At 40.7% G+C, this 26,145-nt stretch overlaps 1 protein-coding gene across 1 annotated transcript; it reads right to left on the reverse strand.

Annotated features, from left to right (window-relative positions):
* Positions 1–1,210: 1,210 nt before the first annotated feature.
* Positions 1,211–20,558, reverse strand: LOC148161244 (uncharacterized). The gene is made up of 2 exons (XM_088006849.1): positions 14,415–20,558; positions 1,211–1,943 (listed from the first exon to the last, which is right to left on the reverse strand). Exons 1-2 carry the CDS (start codon positions 15,273–15,275, stop codon positions 1,323–1,325), a joined length of 1,482 nt encoding a protein of 493 aa, XP_087862975.1. The 5' UTR covers positions 15,276–20,558; the 3' UTR covers positions 1,211–1,322.
* Positions 20,559–26,145: the final 5,587 nt, after the last annotated feature.

Here is a 26,145-nt window from a genome sequence, read left to right on the forward strand (position 1 = left end):
AACAGTTCTGGTTGAGCGCTGTGAGCCGAGACAGCAGCATGGCGTTTATAGGTAAGGTTTACATTGGAGCCGCTGGCAGACAGTGGTGGAGCTAGAGTTTTAAAGTTGGGGGGGCCAAGGGGGGCCAGGACCACCTCTGGCTCCGCCTCTGCTGGCAGACCATCTTCCAGATCGTCCAGTTTGTGTGAACGGCGGCGCGCGTGATCCGTGCTGAGTTACAAACATCCAGAGGAGCACGAGGCGCTGCGACACACTGCGCATGCGCTGCTGTAAAAAAAATTAAATCTTCATACTAAGGATTTTAATTCACACTCAAAAATACAGAGAAATAATAATTTTATGTAAGCAAAATATGAAGTCACAGGAAATATGTATTCTTCCCACAATGCATTGTGAGATCTGCCTCTGCGCCTGTTTGTGAGACTGGCCCAGTTGCTATGGTAACTGACTATCTGCACCTGGGCTGGCTCTCTCTGTCAGACAAGATGCAGGTTTCTATACTTGTGAGACACCCAGCGTCGGTCTCAGGACCCTGACAAAAAACCATAAGCCCTAGGAAAATTTTGAAAACATTTTACAGGAGCAGGCATGTGTATCTATGTCATGACCAACTTTGAGATCAATAGGCCTCTATTTGTGCCTGTGAGGGGGAGTTAAACAGAGTTTTAGAGTCAGACCTCCACTGTCCTGTGTGTGTGTTTCAGAGAAAAATATTAGTGATTCTGTGAGACACTCAGCCTCGATTTTTCACGTTTTTCTCAATTTATGTCATCATTTTAACTCAGAATCCCACTAAAAGTAATAGCTCCCTTCTCGGGATCAAGCTGAACGTTTTGATACCATTTTTGTGGGGGTGCACGGAGTGGTACGGGTCGCATTAACGGTGACGGAAGAAAAATAAATAACTAGAAAATTCCTGCAGAAATTTTAAGGGGCCTGCCAAAGTGTGCCCATCACTTTAGTCCCAGCGTTTTAGATTTGTCCTGATAAATAGATCCATGCTGGTCTGACATACATATCTTAAAGTATTGTCAAGTATATCATAGGGATATACTTTTTTTTTCTTTCGAAAAAATTTTATTGTTACTTAGGACATTTTATAGCATAAACACATTTATACAGAAACTCTTCACATAAACACAGTTTGTCACATTTCTCACTAAAAGAAGATAAGAACAAGGATGTTAAAAACCAAACTCTGTACGTTAAAAGTTGAGCAGGACCGGGGCGACTCCTTACAAAGTTCTGAGCCATCCTGTCCCTCCAAACAGCGCCTGGTGCCCAGAGGAGAAAACCCCCCCTGCTGCTCCTTCCCTCCTTCCTCACCCGGAGGGCCAGGCCGCCGCTGCCGGGACCTCTGTCCGTGGAGCGCCGGCTCCTTCGTCCATGGAGGCGCAGGCGATGCTTCTTTGTGGCTGTGTCCTTGGCGCGCCACCTGCAGCTCTGATGTTTCCTCTTTTTGCTGCCGCCATCCGGATCACAGCCACGGGGGGGATCTGCCTGCGCCTACTTACCAGCAAGTTTCTGGAGGTCCATATGGCGTCTTTGACGGTGGCAACGGTGAGCCACATCTCTGTGAAGTCTTTTTTCTCCATTTTCTGGTGGCTCACCCCGTACAGCACGAGCTGTAGATTGAGGACCTCCCCTGCTGGTAAGTATGGGAATTGCAAGGAGCCGGCCTCTGCCCACAGGTCCCTGGCAGCGCTGCACTCCCACAGCAGGTGCCTCACCGACTCCGGCGCGCCACAACCGGGTCGGGGGCAGATGGAGGTCGCCGACATGCCACGGGAGTGCATAACGGCTCTGACCGGGAGGATCTCATGGGCCACCATCCAGGACAGGTCCTGGAGTCTGTTCGAAAGGACGGGATGGCCCACATTGCGCCAAACCGCGGTGGCGTCTCCACGCAGGAGGCCGCGCACTGGAGTCGCTGGTTCCCGGTCCTGCACAACAGAGATAATAAAACGATGGTTAGTTAAAATCCTGATCTCCTCTCCTTCCAGTTTAAAATGCTGTAAAAATTTCCGTATAAAAGTGTATGCTGGTGGGAGGTTAAAAGGTACTGGTTTTTTAAAATCACTCTTTAAAAGTTTCAATTTCCTTAGATATGACCCAAACCAAAATCTATTCATTGAATTTGTCTTTGGATTGTTAAAAATGTCCATGGCTTGTTTAAAATGAGTGCTGATGTAAAGGCTGCCTAAAAACAGGTACAGGTCTGGGACTCCTTTCCCTCCTTTTTCTTTGGGTTTTGTCATAATTTCTCGTTTTAATCTTTCCCATTTGGAGTCCCAGATAAAATAAAAAATGTCCCGTTGCAGCTCTAAAAACACTCTCCTAGGAGGAATAAAAACAGAACTGGTTAGTAAAAACACTGGTAAAATCACTGCTTTCACTATTAAAATCTTCCCCTCTATTGTTAAGTTCCTCATTGACCAGAAACCTATTCTTTGTTTTACTTTTTGTGTTATTTCTGTCCAGTTTGTTTTTCCTTCACCATTTTTATCAAATTTAACTCCTAAAATTTTCTGTTCTTCTTGGGTCACCTGAAACTGAAGTCCTATTTGTTCACTGTTTTTCCATGGTCCGTAAAATTGTGCTTTGGTTTTTTCTTTGTTTAATTTGGAGCCTGACGCTTTTCCGAACCAGTCTGTTAATTGGAAAACTCTGTCTACTGATAAAAGATCTGTACATAAAATGTTAAAATCATCCATATATAAAAGACATTTGGCCACCTGCCCTCCACTCCCCGGTATAGTTACTCCTGAGATCAGTGGGTTGGATTACTTAGACACGGAGCAAAAACAGTTTTTGACCTTGTAGACTGTGTATTTTTGGAAAGAAAGAAAAGGGACTGATTTATCGTCATTTTTGTACTTGTATTTTTTTACAGATAAAGAGTTTTTTGTTAAAATCACGGTTCGCACGCGTCCCTTACTTCCAGTGTCTAAGGAATGGCACAGATATTGGATCTGTTGCCATAACATTAGTCAAAAACTATCTCCAGGAGGATAAAAGGACATTCAAGAAGGAAGGAGACGAATGAAAGGAAGATTTTGGAAGACGAGAAGCTAAGTGTCTTTGTATTACCGTGAGTAGCTGACCTGCTAACAGGCTAATGGCGAAGCTAACTATGCTAACAGAGGGAGCGTCTATTCGCACTTCATGAGTCGTTTGCAAGTTAAGAAGACATTAAAGATGAAGATTGTTTACGTTCATGGACTATAAAGGCTCTTTGTGATCGTTTAATAGTTTGTTGAAAGGCTTGTTGGACATTATCGAGATTAAAACATGGATGAGAAACGCTCGTTTGTTGCCGCATCGGACGCAATGCAGGCGAGTGACCACAAGAGGGAGCCAAAATACACACAAAAGGCACTCGATGAGAAACTCCACAGGCTTATCGGACAAAGAAGGGCAAAATTGGCTCAGATTACGGCTAAAATTAAGGAAATGGACAACATGAAAAATAATGAAGAACATGTTGATAAAGTGGAATCAGAAACACTTAAAAGTTTTTACAAGCTGCATGAAGAGTTCATATTGCTAAACAACAATGTTGTACAAATGTTACCTGAAGAGGAAGCAGACTCAGATCAGCGTGACTGGTACGAGTCAAAGGCAGCTACTATTAAGCAGTTTTTGCATGAGACTGAAAGTTGGATTCAAGAACGTAAAAGAAATGTTCAAAATGAAGAGGAAGTTACTCCACATGACAGTATATCTGTAATAGCTGATCTTCGTCGTCAAAGAAATAAGAGCAGATCAGGTTCCAGGACTGGAAGTTCTTCAGTTGTGTCAAACACTAGTTCAGTGGCTCGCATGAAAGAGGAGGCTAAAAGAGCAGCTCTTCTTGCACAAGCTGAATCGTTGAAAAGGAAAAAGGCAATACAACTGCAGGAAGCAAAGTTAAAGGCTGAGTTGGAGGAGCTAGAGATTGAAACTGCAATAGCAGCCTCTACCGCTAAACTCAAAGTTTTCCAGAACCATGAGGACCCTCGAGATGCAATGAATGAATATGTGAAATACAAGATGGAAGAACATTTGTCAAGTCTTCCTAGCTCCCAACCTGTACATGAAGTCCATGCTCCGATGACAGCAGATGCTGAAGAGAAGGAAGATCATCCGATGTATGATGTGTCTGCTAGTATCACAAAACATTCATCTCATGCATATTTGTGTCATCAGGATCACTCAGATAGAGCCCCACCTCCATGTCCTCAGGAGCCCACATCTACAGGTGACAGGATCTATGAGGTGATGCATCACCAAAACCTGATTACTGAAATGTTGGTCAAGCAGCAAAGCCTATCACTGCTGCTCAAGAGAGACATTCCTGTGTTCTTAGGTGATCCACTCACGTATAGATCTTTTCTTAGAGCATTTGACAATGCTATTGATAATAAGACACAAAACGAGAAAGATAAACTCTTCTTTCTGGAGCAATATACACGTGGAGAGCCACAAGATCTGGTGAGAAGCTGTGAACACATGAACCCAGAGAAATGTTACAGGAAAGCCAGACAAATGCTTCATGAGCAGTATGGCGATAATTTAAAGCTAGCCATGGCTTACATTGAGAAGGCTTTAAAATGGCCACAAATAAAGACAGATGAGGTTAAGAGCTTAAACGCTTATGCTCTCTTTCTGATTGGATGTTGGAACACGATGCAAGATGTTGACTACATGGAAGAAATGGACAACCCAACTAACATGAAAATCATTCTGTCCAAATTGCCATATAAGATGAGGGAGCGATGGCGTAATGTGGCATTTGAAATGCAGGAGACTAAAGGAAGAAGAGCAAGGTTCACAGATCTGGTAGATTACATTGACAGACAAACAAAGATTGTCTCAGATCCACTGTTTGGTGATCTACAGGAAGTCAGTCTATCTATAAAACAAAAAGAAAGGAGCTGTTCTGTGAAGAAAGCAAAGGAAAGTACACCAAGAAGTAGCAGTTTTGTTACAAGTGTTGACACAGAAAAAACAGAAATTTTCACAGTCAAACCAAATTGCAAAGACTGATAATGGCAAAGTATCTCAGAATAACTGTTTGTACTGTGACAAAAATCACAAACTTGAAAACTGTGAAAAGTTCCAGAAACTAACACACAAGGACAAGATTGAATATTTGAAATCCAAAGGTTTATGTTTTTGGATGCCTTATTCAAGGTCATTTGAGTAAAGATTGTTCAAGAAGACTGACATGTCAGTTCTGTTCGCGGAAACATCCAAGCATCCTACATGTACAAAGAGAAGAAAAGACATCACCAAAAAGTGAAAGAAACACTGCATCTGAACCTCAGATCACTAGTGCTGTAAGCCAGGAGATGTGTGGATACACTGGGGCCGGGAGCAAAGAAGGAGTTTTGGCCATTGTTCCAGTAAAGCTCAAGTCCAAGAAAGGCACACAGATAATAGAGACATATGCCTTCATAGATCCTGGCAGTTCAGCAACATTTTGCACAGAGAAGATCATGAGAGCATTGAACTTAAGAGGCAAAAAGACGGACATTTTGCTCCGAACTATGGGACAGGAGAAGCTTGTCCATAGTCACATCCTGTCAGAACTGGAAGTCAGTGGACTTGAAGAGGAAAAATACATTGACCTACCTTCAGTGTTCACACAACATGAAATTCCTGTCAAAAAGGCGAACATTCCTGATCAGAAAGATCTCCAGAAGTGGACGTATTTAGATGAGGTGCACCTCCCAAGTATCAAGGCAGAAATTGGCCTGTTGATCGGTGCTAATGCTCACAAAGCAATAGAGCCATGGAAAGTCATCAATAGTCAGGGAGACGGTCCATACGCAGTGAAAACATCGATTGGATGGATTATCAATGGTCCTGTAAAGGGGGAAGAGGACGTTCAACACTGTGAGAATGACTGCGAACAGGATATCAGTGGCTAACATTGAGGAATTGCTGATACAGCAATATAATTTGGATTTCACAGAGCGTAGTTGTGAAGACAAAACAGAGATGTCACAAAATGATCGACAGTTCATGAAAGATGTGGAACAGTCTTGTCAGTTCATCGACGGACATTACTGTATAAGTCTTCCATTTAAGAACAAGCCTCTGAGGATGCCCAATAATCGCAGTCTAGTTGAGCAGAGGGCCATCAATCTCAAGAAGAAACTCATAAAAAACCCTGAGTTTCATGCTGACTATAAAGCCTTCATGCATGACATCATAGCAAAGGGTTATGCTGAAAAGGTGCCTGCAGACAGTCAGTGCAACACTGGAGAAGTGTGGTACATCCCACATCATGGGGTGTACCATCCAAAGAAGAAGAAAATCAGAGTTGTTTTTGACTGCAACGAAACATATCAGGGAGTTTCACTGAATAACCAGTTACTCCAAGGCCCAGACCTCACAAATACCTTGATTGGAGTGTTGACAAGGTTTAGAGAGGAGAAGGTTGCATTGATGGCCGACATAGAGGCAATGTTTTACCAAGTCCGGGTACCCTCAAGAGACTCTGATTTTCTGCGTTTTCTATGGTGGCCTGATGGAGATTTGAACGGAGTACTGGAGGAGTACAGAATGACAGTACATATTTTTGGGGCCACGTCATCTCCCAGTTGCGCTTGTTTTGCCTTAAGAAAGACAGCCGAAGACAAAGAAGGTGAGACAACAGCTGAAGCATCTAAAACAATCAGGAGAAAGTTTTACATGGATGACTGTTTGGTAGCGGTGGCTTCAGAGGACCAAGCAATAACGCTTTCACAATCTCTGAAAGCTCTATGCTTGCAGGGTGGATTTAACCTGACAAAGTGGGTCAGTAACAGCAGAAAGGTTCTGTCTTGTATTCCTGAAAAGGAAAGAGCTAAAGAGATGAAGGATTTAGACTTGAACAAAGACGCTCTTCCTACCGAAAGAGCTCTGGGGATACACTGATGTACAGAGTCGGACACTTTCACATTTAAGGTGAATGTACCAAGAAAACCTGCCACAAGGAGAGGAATTCTCTCAGTTTATGATCCTATGGGTTTAATTTCTCCATGTATTCTTCCTGCCAAGCTGATTTTGAGGGAACTCTGTCAAAGAAAATTGAGCTGGGATGAGGATATTGGAGAAAGAGATTTTCAAAGATGGATGCAGTGGGTTTCAGAACTCGAGGAGCTTTCTAGCTTCCACATAAAGAGATGTATGAAGCCAGATGATTTCTGTCCCACATCTAAAACAGAGATTCACCATTTCTCGGATGCAAGCGATATTGGTTATGGCACTGCTTCATATCTATTGCTGATCAATGAAGATGGACGGAGGAGCTGTGGATTGCTCATGGCTAAATCCAGAGTTGCCCCTCTGAAGAAAATAACAGTCCCTAGGATGGAACTGACTGCTGCAGTCATAGCAGTGAAGGTCGACAGACTGTTAAAACAAGAACTGGAGACCCCCCTCGGAGAGTCTGTCTTTTGGACAGACAGCCTGACTGTACTTGGGTACATACAGAATGATGCCTCACGTTTCAAGACTTTTGTGGCCAACCGGGTTGCATTCATAAGGGAAGCTACTTCATCATCTCAATGGAGATACGTGAATAGTTCACTTAATCCAGCAGATATGGCTTCACGTGGTACAAAATTTACCACTCTTATCCAGAACCACAACTGGATTTGTGGTCCACATTTTCTTTATGAAGAGGAGTCTAAGTGGCCTACCAGACCTGACATACCAAGCACCATACATGAGGACAGTGAGATCAAAAAGACAGCGCTAGTCAGTCTCTTGACCATGACTGAAGTTTCACCCATGAAAAAACTGGTGGAATACTACTCTGACTGGCACAAACTCAAAAAGGCTGTTGCATGGATGCTACGCTTGAAAGATCTGCTTCACTACCTTGTTGAGAAGAGAAAAGAATGTAAAGAGGTTGTTGCCCTGAAAAGAGACAGAATCATTAAAGCAAGACCAGAAAGTGTATGAAGAAATGATCAGACTGAGAAAGTCAGTGAAAGGAAAACCTTTGTCTGTGCAAGACTTGGAAGATGCCAAAGTTGAGCTAATACGTCATAGTCAAAGAGAGATGTTTTCTGAGGAGTTGTCTGCACTCTTAAGTAATGATTCAAAAATAAAGAGGTCACATCCACTTTCCAAATTAGATCCTTTTCTAGACAATAGCATCATCAAAGTTGGAGGTCGATTGAACAAATCAGCCATGCCAGAGGAGGCAAGATACCCAACTGTGTTGCACAAAGAACATCACATTGCTAAGCTGATTCTGCAACAGGTTCATCGACAGAATGGTCACTGTGGAAGGAACCAGCTGGTAGCAAAGGTCAGACAGCAATACTGGATACCAGGTCTGAACAGAGCTGCTCGCACAGTAATATCAAAATGCATCACATGCAGGAAAATACACGCAAGGCCTGCAGTCCAAAAAATGGCAGACTTAATGGAGGAACGTGTACTCCCAGACAAACCTCCGTTTACACACGTGGGAGTGGACTATTTTGGACCTTTTGGTGTAAAGAGGGGACGATGCAAAGTGAAGCGCTATGGCGTACTGTTTACATGCTTTGCACTGAGAGCAGTCCACATAGAGGTTGCTCACTCTTTGGATACCTCATCATGCATAAATGCCATCAGAAGGTTTATATGTAGAAGAGGTCAAGTTTCTACCCTGCACTCAGATAATGGCACTAATTTCATTGGTGCTGAAAAAGAGCTTAGAGAAGCCATAGCTGAGCTTGATCATTCTAAAATAAGAGAAGATCTGATGTCAAAAAGTATTGCACGGACCTTTAACACACCAACTGCCTCCCATCAAGGTGGAATATGGGAAAGACAGATTCGTACTGTCAGGAAGGTGTTGAACTCTGTGTTGAGGCAACAAACATTAGATGATGATGGCCTTCACACATTATTATGTGAAGTGGAAGCAGTCATAAATGATCGTCCTTTGACTGCTGCATCAGATGATCCAAATGACTTGGAGGTTTTGACCCCAAACCATCTTCTGTTGTTAAAGAAGCAGCCAATCCTTCCTCCAGGCTTATTTGACAGTGATGATATGTACTCACGTCGAAGATGGAGACAGACACAATACATGGCCGATTTGTTTTGGTCAAGATGGACAAAGGAATATCTTCCGTTGCTACAAGAGCGGCAGAGATGGCGGACTCAACGGAGAAATTTTGTCACTGGAGATCTTGTACTCATTGTTGACAATTCAGCACCAAGGAATGCTTGGTTGACTGGAAGAATCCAAAAGACCTTCCCGGACTCCAAAGGAATTGTCCGTCGAGTTCAAGTTCAAACCAAGTCTAGTTTGTTAGATAGACCTATAAGTAAACTCTGTTTGTTACAGGAGGCAGAATGAGTCAGGAAAAGACTGTTAGTTGACTCACAGGCAAAACCTTGGTAGATTTTGTTAGGTTGATAACTATATGGCTCTTTTTGAGGTGTAATTGTTATGCATCCTGCCTATACAATTAGGGGCCGGAATGTTAGAGCCATAAATAGGAAATATTTAAGTTATGTGTAAGATGGTTTGTTTGCATTTTATAAAATTTAGTTAGGACAATTGATATTTGTTTAGGCTTTTTTTATTGTGCAGTTTAGTTTTATTTTGAAAGGTTTACTTCCTGTTGGGTTGTATATTGCCTTAAGAAAAAAGAAACCATTGTTCGGATTGCTTAGACATGGTTGGATTACTTAGACACGGAGCAAAAACAGTTTTTGACCATGTAGACTGTGTATTTTTGGAAAGAAAGAAAAGGGACTGATTTATCGTCATTTTTGTATTTGTATTTTTTTTTACAGATAAGAGTTTTTTGTTAAATTCACGGTTTGCACGCGTCCCTTACTTCCAGTGTCTAAGGAATGGCACAGATATTGGATCTGTTGCCACAACAAGCCCCATCATGGATCTCTGTTCTTTTTTATTTTTCTTTTTTCCTGCTTGTCCAAAAAAAGTCAGACCGCAGTGAAGTGAGTTTCAAGTTGGATATTCGATATTCGAGCTCCGCGGAGTAACCGGCGATTAGCTCAAGGTTGATCCGATTTATGAACGTTATTGTCGGCCAGCGGTTCTCCACCGCTCCCGGCCGCAGGTTCACTTAGGGACCGTCAACAAATTACCAAACCAAACATTCCTGTCAAAGAAATGTTAAATGCCTTGAATTGTAACCAACTAACTGTTGGTGCTAATTCAGGCTTTTACATGAGCCAAAATAGCATCTATAAAATTTTAAAGTCATATACAATATTTTCAGTGATTTTAATATTAAATAATATAATGTTTTCTTCCATAGCTTCCAGGTCATGTGACCTATTGTCATTAAATTCGTAATTGATTACGTTTCAAATACAGCTCTAAACTGGTGGGTTTTTAGTCGAGATTTAAAGGCTCTCAGTGTTTCAGCTGTTTTACAGTTTTCTGGAAGTTTGTTCTAAATTTGTGGTGCATGGAAGCTGAATGCTGCTTCTCCTCGTTTGGTTCTGGTTCTGGATGCAGAGCAGAACCAGAACCAGAAGACCTGAGGGGTCTGGAAGGTTGATACAACAGCAGATCTTTAATGTATTGTGGTGCTAAACCTTTCAGTGATTTATAAACTAACAACAGTATTTTTCTATTCTAGTCTCTGAGCTACAGGGAGTCAGTGTAGGGACTTTAAAACTGGTGTTATGTGATCTATGTTCCTGGTTTTAGTGAGAACCCGAGCAGGAGTTCTCACTAAACTGACCCAATTACTCTAAATCAGTGTAAATTTGTTTTAGTAGACTGGAGCAATGAGGTACGCTCATTTTTAATTCATTTTGACCAATTTTATTATTTTTTAGGCAATTTTGTATTTAAAAAATATATTTCCTATTTTCTCTTCACCTCCATAGGCTGCCACCTCATCGTGATGAAAGGGTTTGAGTGCTGAAGTGACTCTAGGAGTTATGCTGTCAGGGGCTTCATACCCCTTATAGGGTCACCCAATGCTAGAGGTCGTAGGTCATGACAAAGAGCAGCCCAAAGACCCTTTATGAAGAGCACAATCAATGGATACAGTGTCCCCTCACCTGGACGCAGGTCACCAGGGCACCACCCTGGAGCCGGGCCTGGAGTTGGTGCTCCGTGGCAGCATCTGGTGCCAAAACACATGGAGTCTGGCCAGGCTCAGCCCACAGTGGGTTCACCTTCCCATGGGCTCACCAACTGTGGGCCAAAAGGGCTGGGTGCAATGTGGGATGTTAGAAGGCCAAGGGAGGGGACCTTGGCCATCTGACCCTGGGCGATAGACTTTTCATGGGCATCACCTCTCTGGTGGGAGCCTGAGCTGGTGTGTGAGGTTGAGAGGTTCTGACTAGAAATAGTCTCATCTCATCGCATGACCCGAGATGAGAGCCATGCGCTAATTAATGGAACATTTATAAACAATCTGATATGTAGTGAGATAATGTCATGTTTCAGTTGTTGGCTGTGTTTCTATGACTTTGTATTTTTGTGTTTTTATGGTGTAAAGCTCTTTGAAATGCCTTGTTGTTGAAATGTGATATATAGATAAAATTTGATTAGATTTTTGGATTTGGGTGTTTTCTGTCCGAGGCCACGTTCTGCACAACCGGGGTTCTGAAGGGATCCATTTTGGTTGCCTTGGGATCACACCTCTGCTTTTGGCAGATGATGTGGCCCTACTGGCTTCATCAGGTCGTGATCTACAGCTTTACTGGAGCAGGATGCAGATGAGGAGGATCAGTACCTCCAGATCCAAGGCCGTGGTCTTGAGCTGGAAAAGGCTGGAGCGCCTTATTTGGGTCAGGGAAGATTGTCCTGACCCAAGTGGAGGAGTTTAAGCATCTTAGGATCTTGTTCACTGTTGGAGTTCATTCATTTCTGTCTCTGTTCACCACCCATGTCCGTTAACCAGTTTCAGGACCCGACCAGAACCACTCATCGTAAATGACCTTGAGAAATAATGAGATTTGGTTATATATAAAAACAAACTTTAATGCTAAAAGATGATCCAATTCCACAAGCCATACTTATCCAAATGGAACTTCATGCTTCTTATGTTACATTCACCGTCCAGCGTTGGGCCAAGTGAAGCAAAGATTGTAGCAAGTTTAGCTTTTTATTCATCTCTGCAATCTGGACCCTCCCTAAACGGTACTCTAATCAGTTTCAGTCTGTTTACATGTCAGCAGTCACATATAAACATGGTTATGTATGCTGCAGCGTGTTAAGAGGCTAAAAGAGATGGAGGAAAATACAGAATCCATAACATCAAGAATGAGGGCAAAATGGACAGGAGATCAATAGACGGATTGGTGCAGTAAAGTGGGCGCTGTACCAGTCTGTGGTGGTGAAGAGAGCTGGATCGAAAAGCAAAGGTCTCGATTTGCCAGTCGATCTGTCTCTACCTTCTATGCCATAGGCTTAAAGGTCTTGACTGAAACTAACGGCCAAAATTATTTTTTTCCATAAGGTGTCTGGGCTCTCCCTTAGTGATAGGATGAGAAGCTCAGTCATCCAGGAGGGACTGAGAGTAGAGCTGCTGATTTTTCACTTCGAGAGGAGCCAGCTGAGGTGGGTCAGGCATCAGATTAGGATGCTTCCTTGACGTCTCCCTAGTGAGGTCTTCTGGGCGCGTCCCACCAGGAGGAGGCCCCGGGGAGACCCAGGACACGCTGGAGGGACGATGTTTCTCTGCTGGCCTGGGAACGTCCTGGGATTCCCCTGGAGGAGCTGGAACAAGTGGCTGGGGAGGGAAGTCTGGGCCTCTGCTGACCCGCAACCCGACTGCAGACAAGGGGAAGATGATTGATTGATTGATTTTTCTTCAACAGCTTATGGGTCATAAGACCCATAAGTTAATTGGGTCTTATTAACTCAAAATCAATGTGAAATTATTCTACTAGACTGGATAGGTGGTGCAAACTCATTTTTATTCCATTTAGCCCTTTTTATTCCTTGTCAGTGGATCACATGAAATTTAAGATATTAAACACCAATCATATTTTTTAATTTGTAAATTTAAATGATGTAAAAAATGGATAAAGATCTAAAATGGGGAAAAAAATGAGAGTGACTCTCTAATGATTAGTAGAACAATTTCAAAGTGATTTTGAGTCAATAGGTCACATGACCTGGAAGCTATGGAAGAAAACATTATTTAATATTAAAATTATTGAAAATAGTGTATATGATCTTAAAATTGAATAGATGATATTGTGTCTCATGTAATTTGTTGACAGTCCCTAAGTGAACCTGCGGCCGGGAGCGGTGGAGAACCGCTGGCCGACAGTAGCGTTCATAAATCGGATCAACCTTGAGCTAAACGCCGGTTACTCCCCGGAGCGCGAATATCCAACTTGAAACTCACTTCACTGCGGTAAAAGTCTGGGTCCTACCTTTCACCATCTCCCACCACTGTGCTCGTGTTTCGTACAGGTCTTGGAGGGTCTGCCACTCGCGGTACCGCTCCCTGTACTGGCTGACCAGAGCCTGGTCCTCCAGCAGGGAGCGGTTGAGCTTCCACAGACCTCTCCCGGTCGTCGCACCTGAAGGGAGTGAAAGCGTGCAGGATAGAAGGAGGTGATCAGAAAAGAAAGCCGGTGACAATCTAGCATCGGTTAGGGCGCAATCCCTTATGAAGTAATCGATGCGAGAGGCCTTAGAGCTATCATCACTGACCCAGGTGTAGCCCTCCTCTCCAGGATGCATGCCTTTAAAACAGTCCACTAGTTTAAAATCTCTAACGATTCTCTGTAATAAAAGCGATGTCTTGTCTACCTTAAAATCTTGTCCTGCTCCTTTTCTGTCTTTTCTATTTAAAACACAATTAAAATCCCCCCCCATAATAAAAGGTTTTTTTCCCAGCATGTGGGGCTGCAGTTCCTCTAAAAAGTCAAACCTGTCATGTTTGTCACTAAAACCATAAATATTTAAGAGGTTAAAATCCTGTCCGTTAAAAGTCAGATTTGCTAAAAGTGCTCGTCCCTCTCTCACCACGGTGCTCCCCTTCACCAAGATGTGTGGATTGTTTATTAAAATGGCCACGCCGTCATTTTTATTCTCATTTGATCCGCTCCAGATGGACGGTCGTGGCCACAGATCCTGCCACCGGGTGTAAGTCTTTAAAAACGGGATTGCACATTCTTGTAATAAAAACAAATCCGACTGTACAGAACTTAAAAAGGATAAAACACTCTGGGCTCTGACTCGTGACTTCACACTTCTAACATTTATTGTTGAGGAGGTGAAAGTCACGAGTATAATGACTAAAAACAGGTAAGACATTTTAAAGGATTAAAACAGTAAAAACCGGTTTAAAACCAAGTTAAAAATGGGCTCAGAGACTGTCCTGTGAACGGAGCTCTACCGATTCCCAGCATGGTGGTGCAGGTCGGGACTGAGCTCCGTTCCCCCTTCGGACTCTCGGTTTCGGGCGTTTTTCTAAAGCCGTTACCTTCGATGGGTCCTCCGGGGTTGATTGCTGAGCAACATGTTGAAAAGAGGCCTCATCGGCTGGATCAGAGAGGAAGAACTTGGTCCCCTCCCCGAGGGAACCGAAGAGGTTATCAAGTCTCCCTCTCTTCTCCACCGTGGTGGTCTGTTCGGAAGGAGACTCCGGTGCCGGCCTCTTAGCCAGTTGGGCGTCGGGGAGGGGGGCATCCTCGCTGCTGTCGGACTCCATTTCCTGAGAATTCACGCTAGCTCCGCCATCGGTCTGCATTTCCCCCCCACTGGATGTTTCGATTGGGGGGGCTGCTTCCTTCCCCTCCCCCTCTCCTGTCGCTTCCTCCTCCTCCTCTCCACCAATCAGAGGCGGCGACAGGAGATTTGAATTTTCCGGCCCAACGGCTTCAACTTGCTCACTTACCCGGTCCGCTTGTTCTGCTTCTTTTACCTTTTTCAACTTATTTGCAAATGATTTTGGACAGTCTCTGAAAAGATGGTCCTGCTCACCACATAAATTACATTTCCGCTCATTTGTACATTCTTCAAAAGTGTGTCCCACTTCTCTACACTTACCACAAAAGACCTTTTCACAACCCTCGGCCAGATGACCGTGCTCACCACACTTACGGCAGAGTTTTGGCTGGCCCTGATAGTGAATGTAGCCTCGGTTCTCCCCCAGGACTATCATGGATGGGAGATGTTTCAGGCCCTGGAAGCCTTGGGGGTCTTCCCACTGTTTAATGGGGACCCGCCAAGCGCAATTCCAGATGCCGTCCACATCCCGCACCTTCATAGCCTGGCCCTTCACCGTGCAGTATCTACCCAGCCACATACAGATGTCTTCAGCACTGACAGTCTCATTGAACATCCTGACAATCACCGTTTTCAGGGAGTTGTCAGTCAGTTTCTCAACGTCAAATACTGAAAACTGGGTCTTTACATTTTCATACCGTGTCCAAAACTCTTTTAGCCTGTGTTGAGAACGAGAATCTCAATCGATGAATCATAATTTGTATTGACACACGGAGCATAAAATCAGCCAAGAAAAGCATTCAGACTTTACTTATTTTATTAACTTTCAGCGCTGAAAGGAGACGCTTTACCATCACATTCAAAGAGTTTGTAAAAAAGTCTGAGCAGGTCTGAGGAGAAGGAGGGCAGCTGATTATATGAACTGAAGACACTCCCTGAGATCACACCATGTCTCTGTGGCCTGATAAGTTTCTGTTTCTGAGGAATGAGCCTTGGTGTCTGACAGAATCAAACATGTTACTCTTTACTATGGGCCCTTTGTCTGACAGCGTGTGACTCTCGACCTGGTAAAGCATCTCAACACCCCCTGTTGGGCTCTAAAGGAGCCCAAAAAGGAGAAGACAAACCCTAGAGTAGACACTGTCCCTTCCGGAAAACATCCCCCGAGGCTTTTACAGATCTTGACATACATTTGATCATTTCAGTCATTGATGTTGTCTTTCATTCATGTCATTTCATCTCATTTCATTTCATTTCAATTTTGGGGGTAAAAACGGACAGGGCACCCCTAGGCCTCTTAGGCGGTGGATCGAAACCACAATGTCCCTCTTACAGTCTAATGAAGAACATGTAAGGAAATAAAATTGTTAAAGGATGTTAGAGTTAAAATTAGGAAAGGAGATTCAACCGTCCATGGCATGACTCTTTTTTTTGTTTTTAGTGGAATAAAATATTTTTGCAGTTTTGTCAGAGCTTCATCATCTGTAATTACACATCAATCATAAAGTTGGACCATGACACTTTCTGGAACCAAATATTATAATTATTACCTTTATGTTTGTTATTTATTTATTATTTCTTTTTGTTACCTCAGGTCAACGTCATGCCATAGAAGGGTGATGAACTATTAAAGAACAAAGTCTGAATTTTTTTTTTTTTTAAAAAGAATAAATGTTAAATTTTATGAAAATATAAAATGGGTGAAGTGTTAGGATCTAATTTTCATCTTTAAAGTAAAAAGTATTAAAATTATATTCACTAAGTTGTTAGTTAACCAAAATGTAAATTGAATAGAATGTTAGGATGATTATTTCAAAACTTAATAAAATGCAAAAATGAATAAAGTGTTAGGTTAATATTTAAAATGAATAGAATGTAAAATGAATAAAAGGCAGATATTACTTAAAACTTAATAAAGTAAACTTAGAAATGTTAAGCTACTATCCTTTAAAGTCAATGAAGCAATAATGAGTGATGCATAAAACAATGTGTTGGTTTTAATAAACTAGACATATTGAAATTTCAATGTAATATTTAAAGGTTAATGAACTACAGAAAGGATGCAATGTTAAACAAAATGAAATGGTAAGAAAAGCTTAGAAGTCTGAGTATTGAAAGGACAGAACAATGAACACATTCATAAAACAGCAAACCAATAAAATAAATCAGGATCAAGGGCAGCACAGTCAAAATATACTGATATGAATGAACTGTGATGAGGAAACAAGTAAAAATGATCTCTAAGTAAAATGCAATGATAGTAATAAGATCTAATCATGTCAGTCTCTCTATAGCGAGCCCTATCTACGTCAAATCAGTTTCTGCGTGTGTCCAGATGTAGAGCAGCTCGATAGGAAACCCCGACAGGCCCAGGAGGCCTCAGTGGCGTTTCAGCTTTAACTCGGTCCACCAATCGTGGAAGGCGCCCACAGTCTCACACCCCGACCCAGAAAGGATTGGACTTCATTCTGCAACAGAAAAAACACAACAAAAAGCGAAATCAATGGATTATATAAAGAACATTAAAGTGAATGAAAAAATGTTTTGTCACTAGATACTAGTACTGCCCTTATACTATAGAAAGCTGGAGTTCAACGGTCGTCTTTAGGTTCTGGGAAACCATCTGATAGGCAGGTGGGGTTCTATTGGTACCGCTGCCCTTCTCTGTGTTGGAAGTGATGCACTGAACAGCCGAGGACCTCAGGCAGGGAACAGCAGCATCCACAGGTGATGAGGAGAGCAAGGAAGGTTCTTTAAGATTCTGCATCATCTAATTAGTAAATATAATGTTATTTATTTAAAGGCTTCTCCTTGAAGCTGAAGATCAAGTTGGTTTTTTTTACTAAGCCAATAGAGCATCAATATATCAGTAACATCTGTTATTTCAGTTCTCCTCTCAATAATAGCTAAAGAAATGCTTAAAGTCAGTAACACCTTCTACATTTCAACCTTCAAAAATAACTTTCCTTGTTTTAAGTGTTGGCATATTCAGAGGATCAGACAAAATCAGAAACGAAACAAAAAATCATGTAAAAGATCAGATTATGAAATAAATGTGCAAAACTGCCCACAGTTGTGTTTTATCAAAGAAATATCATTTGAAATGTATATAAGATTTATCCCTAATAGAAACGTTACCAGAAATCTTAAACCATACATAAATGTTTTGCTTTTGTTATTTTAATTAACTTCAATCAAATAGTCCTCATTTAACAAGTAGCAACCCGCTACACTAAAGGCCTGTAAAATATCATCAATAGTGTGAAAAGTTAATGATACGTGTTGAATTAAGATCCCTTCTAATATTTTCCATTCATGTAATAAAAGACAACCTTATTTTGTCTCAGACCAAAAACTGTAAATTATGATTATGAGAAATGTTTAGGCATTATTACCTTGGATCAACAATTACACATAGAACTAGATTCTTTTTATTCTGTCAATCCTTTTGACCCCCTTTAATCAGTTCCATAATTGCTCATTTGTAAATCCCAATTTAGACCAATTTTTATGTGAATCCTCATATTTTCTTCCCATTTTAAACCCTCATATAATGATTAGCCTGTTTTTTTTACAAGAATAAAGTTAACCCTGTCACTCCATATTTACTGACTTATTTTATTCTGATCATGGTTTTAAATCCCATAAGTTCAACAATTTTAACCTTTGAACAATTTGTTCTCTTGAAACCCTTCTATAGAATATTTGTTTAACTGAATTACCCTCCTTTGTAGTGTTGATCATATTTATCAATGTTTTTGGCAGTTTTGGGGAGAAATTTGATACAACTAGATTTATTAAATTGTATAATGTTCAGGTTAGACCTTTCTGCATGACTTGGTTAAACAAATAATTTTGACTTATAGCAAGAGAGAAGCAGCAATCAAATAATTTAAAATCTTGACATCATTGTTAATTTTCATGTATTCAATTCAGAATATTCAGTATTAGTTTAGAAACTCATTCAAATAGTTAAAACATTTGTGAATTTTGATTTAGCCTCTTTTATATTTTGCTGAAGCCCAAAACTGAAAAATTTCTCAATTTCTTAGATTAACTCAGAATTTGCTTGAATAGTTTAATTCCATGCATCTCCCCCTGTTTCTGTACCGAAACACTGTTTAGTGTTTCGGTACAGAAACTCCTAAGAAACCTAGTAAATCATTTAGCCCAAATTTGCTTTCATTGCTGACTGTAACAGTTGGACGTAATTTAACCAGGGTGTTTACACCTCAGTGAAATAATTTAACAGTTGATCGAAAAATGTGCAGCAAACCCTTAATTTTGTTGAGTAATTTTCCGAAGAGTAGATTTTTCTAAGATTTGAAATGGATTCCAAATAAACTTAAATCATAACTTGAAATAATAGTCCTCATATTTGTAGCCACTGTAATTTTAGCCAACTAGAACTTAGACCAAGTGTGGTCGGATGTGCTTTTATAAATCAGGAAATTAACAACTGTTACCGTACTTTTATCCTGTTTCAATTGTTGTCCTGGTGGAGGAGAGAAACATATTAGCCAGATGTTGGACAATCAGAGTTATAATCATTCAGGCAAACAATATATTTCTGTAAACTGCAGAGAGTTCTGACACCCTGCTGCACCGTAAAACTTATTCTGGGGGTCAAAGAGCAGAGGTCAGAGTGCAAAGGCAGTAGATAATGAATTTGCTGTAAATAAACTCAAGGTGAGAAAAAGTGGCATCACACAATCCAAAAATTCTAGAAAAATCATTAAGAGCTACAAGGTTTTGTTGGCAGCCATTTTGTCTCCAACCTGTAGACTGAGGGAAATCCCAGGACCAACCATGGCAACAGACAGGACCGCCTCCGAGTCTCAGTCCGGCTTTACATGTGATGTTCCATTTGCCCCATCAGAATCTGTCCAGGGCAGCATTCAGTCCCGCTGTGCAGAAAACTCTGGACAAAGTATGTGGCCCCCCTTGTGTGGGAGAGGCTGAGAGATACAGCAGATGAATCATTGTTTTCAAACCTCCGTCTCACGTCGGGCAGAAGCCGTTGGTCTTTTCTGCCATAGGAGACCCTCAGAAATGACGCCTGGGTCTCGTCCTTTAGCCAGGTGTTTCCTCAGAGATCACAGTCAGACATCCAATGCGAGATCCTGTAAGCTGCAATCCGCCTTCAGGTGACAACAGGAAAAATCAATCCAACCTCACTGACCTCTGTAGAAGGTGTAAGAATCGTCCAACAGGTCTTTGCTCTCAAACAGCAGTCCAGCAGAAGATGGCATAATTCATGTGTAGAAAGTGCAAATGTCCAAGTCAGCGTGGCTAAGAACAACGGAGGCCTGACGCCGGGGCATTACCTCCTCACACGGCCCTGAACTCGCAAAACCCGGCCCCTACGGTCCGTCAGACCACAGGAAGCAGAACTGCACAAAGTAAATTAAGAAAATAAAAGTGTATGCCACCTTTTGCTCACATAATTATAAATTAAATGTCTTTTCTTTAGCTTGTGACGTAGATGAAGAGTTGGCTCTTTGTTTCCTTTTTTTGTTTCAGCCAGGCTCAGGGTCACTGGAGCTGCTCAGATAAAGTCCACTGCCTCAGGCTCTGAGCTCCAAGGAAAGATAAAATAGAAATGCGTTAAGATGATTCAGAACTAACAGATTATGGAATCAACTCCTCTCAAAAATTAAACTCTAAGAAATTATTAAATGTAAAGAAATTTAGTATTTCAGCTACATACACTTTTCATTAATTGGTTATTCAAATGCATATGTAAAATAATTAATTCAATAGTGTCCAATTTTACACAAAAGCATCTTTGTGATAATGCCACGCTTTAAGACAACTAGTTAAATTTCCTTAATAATTTAGGTCAAAAAGAAAACTGTAATCAAATCTATACCATTAATGAAACTATTACCATTATCCTGATAATTTTCAAAACTGCTGGGTGTTGTATTTATGTATTGTTAAAAATTGTTCACATTTTATCTGACTTTTTGCCCATGTCCCCTCAGGGGCTCCATAGAAGTTTTTAGTACTTTTAACCAAAGTTTTCTTACTGACAACAATTACATCCAACTGTAACTTTATACAATTAAAATTAAAGGTGATGCAGGAAATTCATGAATATTTAAATAAACATGGCATAGATATTGATTGAAGCTATTCAGTTTTAAATTACTGATTTTAATTTAGTAAGATCTTCTACTCTGTATTTCAGTCATGCAGGAAGGCACTGTAAGAGCTCATTAAATAAACTCACAATATACCAATGTCAAATGAATAAATTCATAATTAACCATATCTTTAAATCGATTAGGAATTAGAGTCTATTTCTTCTTCACCCCCTGTTGATATAATTTAAAAATTTTAAAGCAATTTTGCATGTTGCTATTCTCCAAAACTAAAATATTCCAGGGTGTCACAAGTTTTCCAAATCTTCTGTCTAGAATTGAAAGTAGACTATGAGATGTTCTAAATGTAAAGATTTATCAGAAATGTTTTATGTTTATCATTTATCATTTCCCCCTTTTGTTTTCTTATGTAAATAGAAAACAAACAAAATATTGTCCAGATACTCTTTTTTTTTTTTTTACATGCGTCCAAAATGTCCAACTGAAACTGAACTGCAAAGGCCAAAAGTTTCATTTTAAAGAGTTCAGATCAGAATTTGGATTGCTTTCCTAAAAAGCAGTGTCAATGTTCTGTGTGAACCGACAAAAGAAAAATTGATCAATTTAGGCAGAGGAGCAAAAGATGTAGACAAAAATTATGCAGTACTGTAAGATGTTTTTGCGTTTCAAATCAAATGTTTTGTTGGACTTGAATTTGTGTATCAATTCAATCAAAATTTAAGGCACACAGATGTTGTGAGCCAGTTGTTGTCCAATCAGTTTGTTTTTACATAATCAATTATTATCATATCCACTTTAAAAGTTTCATGTCCAATTTGTGCCTTTCTACCAAGACACGCATGTGTTTCGAAATTAGCAGTTAGTTCAGTTAGTAAGTTAGTTGGTTAGTTGGTTTGTTATTAGGAAAAAAATAAAAACAACAATAATGTCAATAGAAATGAAAAGAAAAGAAAACATGTCAAACCAAATGAAACAGTCTCGTAATAAATGATATCTGGTTTTAAACCCAAACTGAAATGTGATTACTCCTTTTCCAACATTCCCATTTTGAAGTAAGGTGAGCGAATTATCTGGATTTAGAATCATAAATTGTCTTTGAGACAAGAATATTTTGTAATGAACCTTAATTGAATCTGGAGCTGTTTCATAATCACCTTTTAATCAAACACATACTCATATTTATTTACCAATTCTGTTCCCTCTTCAGACATTTTAAGGGGACCAAGTTTCACATAAAAAGAAATCCTGTTTTTGATAAGATAATGAAGGGAGACGAATATTGATTAGTCCATGATAAAGTTCAAGTCTGGTATAAACCTCATTTTTAAAGTTTCATTAAGTTCAAATTTTAACCCATCAACAGCTAAGCAAAAATTACTAGAATTTCAACCCATTAGATGTCACTTTATTGTGTTTACAATTTTACCTGTTATGTAATTTCATTCATCCTTCATACAGTTAATTTTACCACATGTGAATTTAGTGAATTGTGCAGGATTAGTTTAGTTTCAACCAGTTTTCCCTCAGTGTCAATTATTCCTTCCAGCCAATATTTCCCAAAGGCTGTTTAACAGGTCGCCTCCTTTCTGCACCAGGTATTCTAGCCCTTTTTTTTTTTAGTTTTTGTCTTTCTCCCTTATTTTCATATTCGTCATGCTTTGACAAATAAGTTATTAATGCTTCTATTTGCTCACCGAGCCCAATCCATGGCCCGATGCCCCACTTTGGATCATATTTTTCCTTTTCAAATTCACCCTCCATCTGTTTAGGCTAAAATTTAGGCTCAAAAATCACCTCTTCTTTCTCTCTTTCTCTCTTTTTTTTTTTTTAGCAGTTTTGCTCGCACGGCGGCGAGGAAATCAAACACAGCAGACAAAGTCAAAAACCTCCCACAGATTATAATTTCCCAATGTTGATGATAGGTACTTTTTCTCGAACCTACATAAAAAGACCACAGACAACGTATATGAATTTTATAGACAAAGCTTTTGCAAAAGGAGAACTCTCCGCCACGGCCTCTCCAGGCCGTTCACAGAGAATTCTGATCTCCTTCCACGCGAGCCCCTGTTTTATTGTCCAAGCAGAACAACCAAAAGGGGCAGTCAGGAAGAACAACAAAGGTCGTAAAACTTCTAACCTAAACAAACCAGCCAGGTGTGATATCTGATCTACGGTCTGAGCTCAGTTCAAATCTCGGTCAAACTGTCAACAAAGAGGGAGGATAAACAAGAGACAAAATACGACTGCTCACAGGCAGTTAGGAGGTATTCTGGTTGATAAGAATTAAGGTCTGGGAAACACAGAGTTAACTGTCTCACATGAAGATGAAACAGTCAGTCGTAACCTCCAGGTCAGTTTATACACACATAAGGAAGAGAACACTTTAAACTAACAATCACAATAATACTGATTAACATTAGACTGAATATGAACTAAAGTAATAACAAAATGATAATACCAAAAAATATCTAACATTCCCCCCTTATTATCATTTTACTGTGTGTAAACTTTATGCAAAAGCCAAGCATAGAAAATAAAAGAAAAGAAAAGAACCAATAAATGCAAAAGTTTTTTTTTTCTAATCTAAACACAGAAAATACACAATGAATAAATGGAATATAATGAAATAAATGAAAAATAAAAGAAACAACAAAAAATCAAATGCAGGTTACTCATCTCTACAACCACTTGTTGTAGGAGTCATTCAGCAAATGAATTCATCTGTTTATTGATTACAGAACTTCATCACTGTTCAGAAAACCATCAGAACTCGAAACAAGTCATCTTCAGTTGTGTTAATTGTTTTAAACATCATATTTCGTAGGCATGGAAAAATGCAACCTATGAACAGGCAAAAAAGAATCAAAACACCCAGAATAGGTGTTTCAAGCTTCACCAGTAAATTCCACCATGGTCTGGAAGTGAGCCAAGGAAGAAAATCAAAAGGAGATGATCCTTGTGTTCCACTTTCTATGTAATGTTTAAGTTCCTCCAGTTCCTGTTTCATCAGGCACAAAAGTACAGCACGTTGGGCCAATGATTTTACAGACCCCTCCCTGAGAGGCTGTGAGGAAGTCCAGTACAACACGGTTTTGCAGAACCATCTTTCTCAGTTCAGTCAGCTCTCTCACGGTGCCGTTGGCTGTGTACTGTTGATGAGTCGCAGGAATCCATATCTGTTGATCTCAACGTGGCTTCGAATCTCACCTACTCCGACCCATGGAAAGATGCCTTGCATAACTTTTTCTCCTGAAGCAAGTTGTCACAGTCTGGGTTGTCCTTCCAGACTTTGCAGCCGGGGGTTGCCCTCTGACCCCTGCAGGCGATGCAGTTGATGTAATCCGGTGTCGTGTCGCAGTAGGTGTAAACTTTGTTACGCAGGTTCCAGGGCACCGTCCCAAGAGAAACATGTCCGTTGTTGTAAACACAGCTCCTCAGAGATCCTGGTTTAGCTCCTGCTAAAGAAATGGTCTCTGGTATTTTCCATGTGGCTTGTGGAAACGGTGGAAACGGAAGTATGTCATCCTCAAATGAACAGTTCATAGATCCAAAAAGTCCTTTTGTGGCATCTCCTGTCCGAAGTAGAACAGAATAATCCTTTTTGCACCATTTGCATTTTCTTCTTTTCACGGGGACGCTGAGTCATGGTTGTGTGCTCAGGCCATAGAGACACATCTGTTTGTCATCAGTGATGCTCTCTGGGTGCAGACCTGAGTTGTGTGTGGAAACCGGTAGCTGCGCACACACATAGCAGTTCACAGCATGTCCCTCATAAGCGGTTCTGTTCATCAGCTTCCACACAGATCAGTGCTGTCATGCAGGTGGAACTCAGGCTCGCTTCCTTCTCCAAACATCAGACATGCTGCAGTCACAGCGCAGTAGAAGATCCATCTGGCATATGGAGTCCCCATTGCTGCTGGGCGTACAGAGATGTTAGAACCCCCAAACTAAAGAGTGAGGATCTGTCGAGTTTCTTCACTGGCGTTGAGACAAACCGCCCTATTGGTCAGGAATCCCTGTGTAGCCAGAAACTTCCCCGCCACTCCGGATTAGGGATCCAACACTCTCTGCAGCTTGCAGTGACTGAGATGTATCCAGCTGGGTCTTTCAACAATCTTTACAGCTGTTGGTGTGGTCATCAGCACCTGGAACGGTCCTTCCCACCGTGGACTCGCCCAGTTCTTTCGTTTGATGACCTTTATGTAGACCCAGTCACCTTGCTCTTCCTGCGAGGGAAGAAAATCAGACGGCAGTAAATTTGCATTTGACGCCTCTTTCTGTTTCAGGATCCTGATCATATAATCTGCTAATGTCTGTTCTTCATCAGCTTTTTGTATTCTGGAGCAAACAGAGGCAATCTGTAAGCTCTCCCATGAATTATTTCAGAAGGTGTTAGACCATCAGCTGTCGGGGTGATTCTCATATAGAGCTTCACCAAATCTAAGCATTCTGTGGAATACCGTGTGTTGGGATATAGTTTTGCAGATAGCCTTAGCTACCATCAAAGCATCTGCATGCTTTGCTGGAACTATTTCAACCCATTTAGAAAAAGCATCAATCATCATCTAACAGTATTTGTTAACTCAAGAGTTCATAACAAAAAATTTTTTATGTAAGAATTTAGTAGTTATATAGTATGTAGTTATAGTATTACCTCACCATTTTCCCTTTTCCCCCCTTTTTACACATGGCATTGCCCATGTGTCACAATCACTTAAGCTTTTATAAAGTCTTTGGGAGGATTAGTAGTTAGTGCAGGTGAACTCATAGGTTTATAGAAGATATTTTAGCAGACACGTATTTTAATTGCAGGGTTATATTTTGGTTTTTCTTTGTTAAACTCTAAATTAAATTTTTCAGTTAAATTCAACGAAATATTTCATAATATTTCAACACTGCAATATCAATTATTTTCAACACTTAGAGATGTTTAATTTAGTTCCAAACTAGTAAATAAAACATTTGAAAATCATTATTAGCTTAGAATCTCTAATACATTTTTTTAATTGGTGTAATTTAGTTGCATAGCTCTATCAGTTTTGTTTTTGTTTAACTTTTAATGATTATAATTTTTCTTGTTCATAGTTTCCTAACCTATGGCCCGTGGGCCCTAAGAGGATCACTGGTCCTTCTGTTAAGGACTGAGTTAACGGGTACAAAATGAACGATTGTATCTAACATTGTACCTAAAAACCCTTAAAATGTTCTTTTCTGGGTAGATTATTCCTATATGCAAACAGGATTAGTGAGCACATTCTTTATCACAGTGGTGTGTGTATAACTTATCTGGCATTTCTCCACTGTCTCACTTCTCGCTTCCCCCTCCTGCTGTTGGCGTCGCTGCAGCTGGTCCTCCCCCCGCCTCTCCTCCAGCTCCCT

This window comes from Poecilia mexicana, unplaced genomic scaffold (assembly GCF_051168715.1).
Source record: "Poecilia mexicana isolate PSO_F unplaced genomic scaffold, ASM5116871v1 scaffold_1, whole genome shotgun sequence".
In the NCBI taxonomy this organism is placed as follows: Eukaryota; Metazoa; Chordata; class Actinopteri; order Cyprinodontiformes; family Poeciliidae; genus Poecilia; species Poecilia mexicana.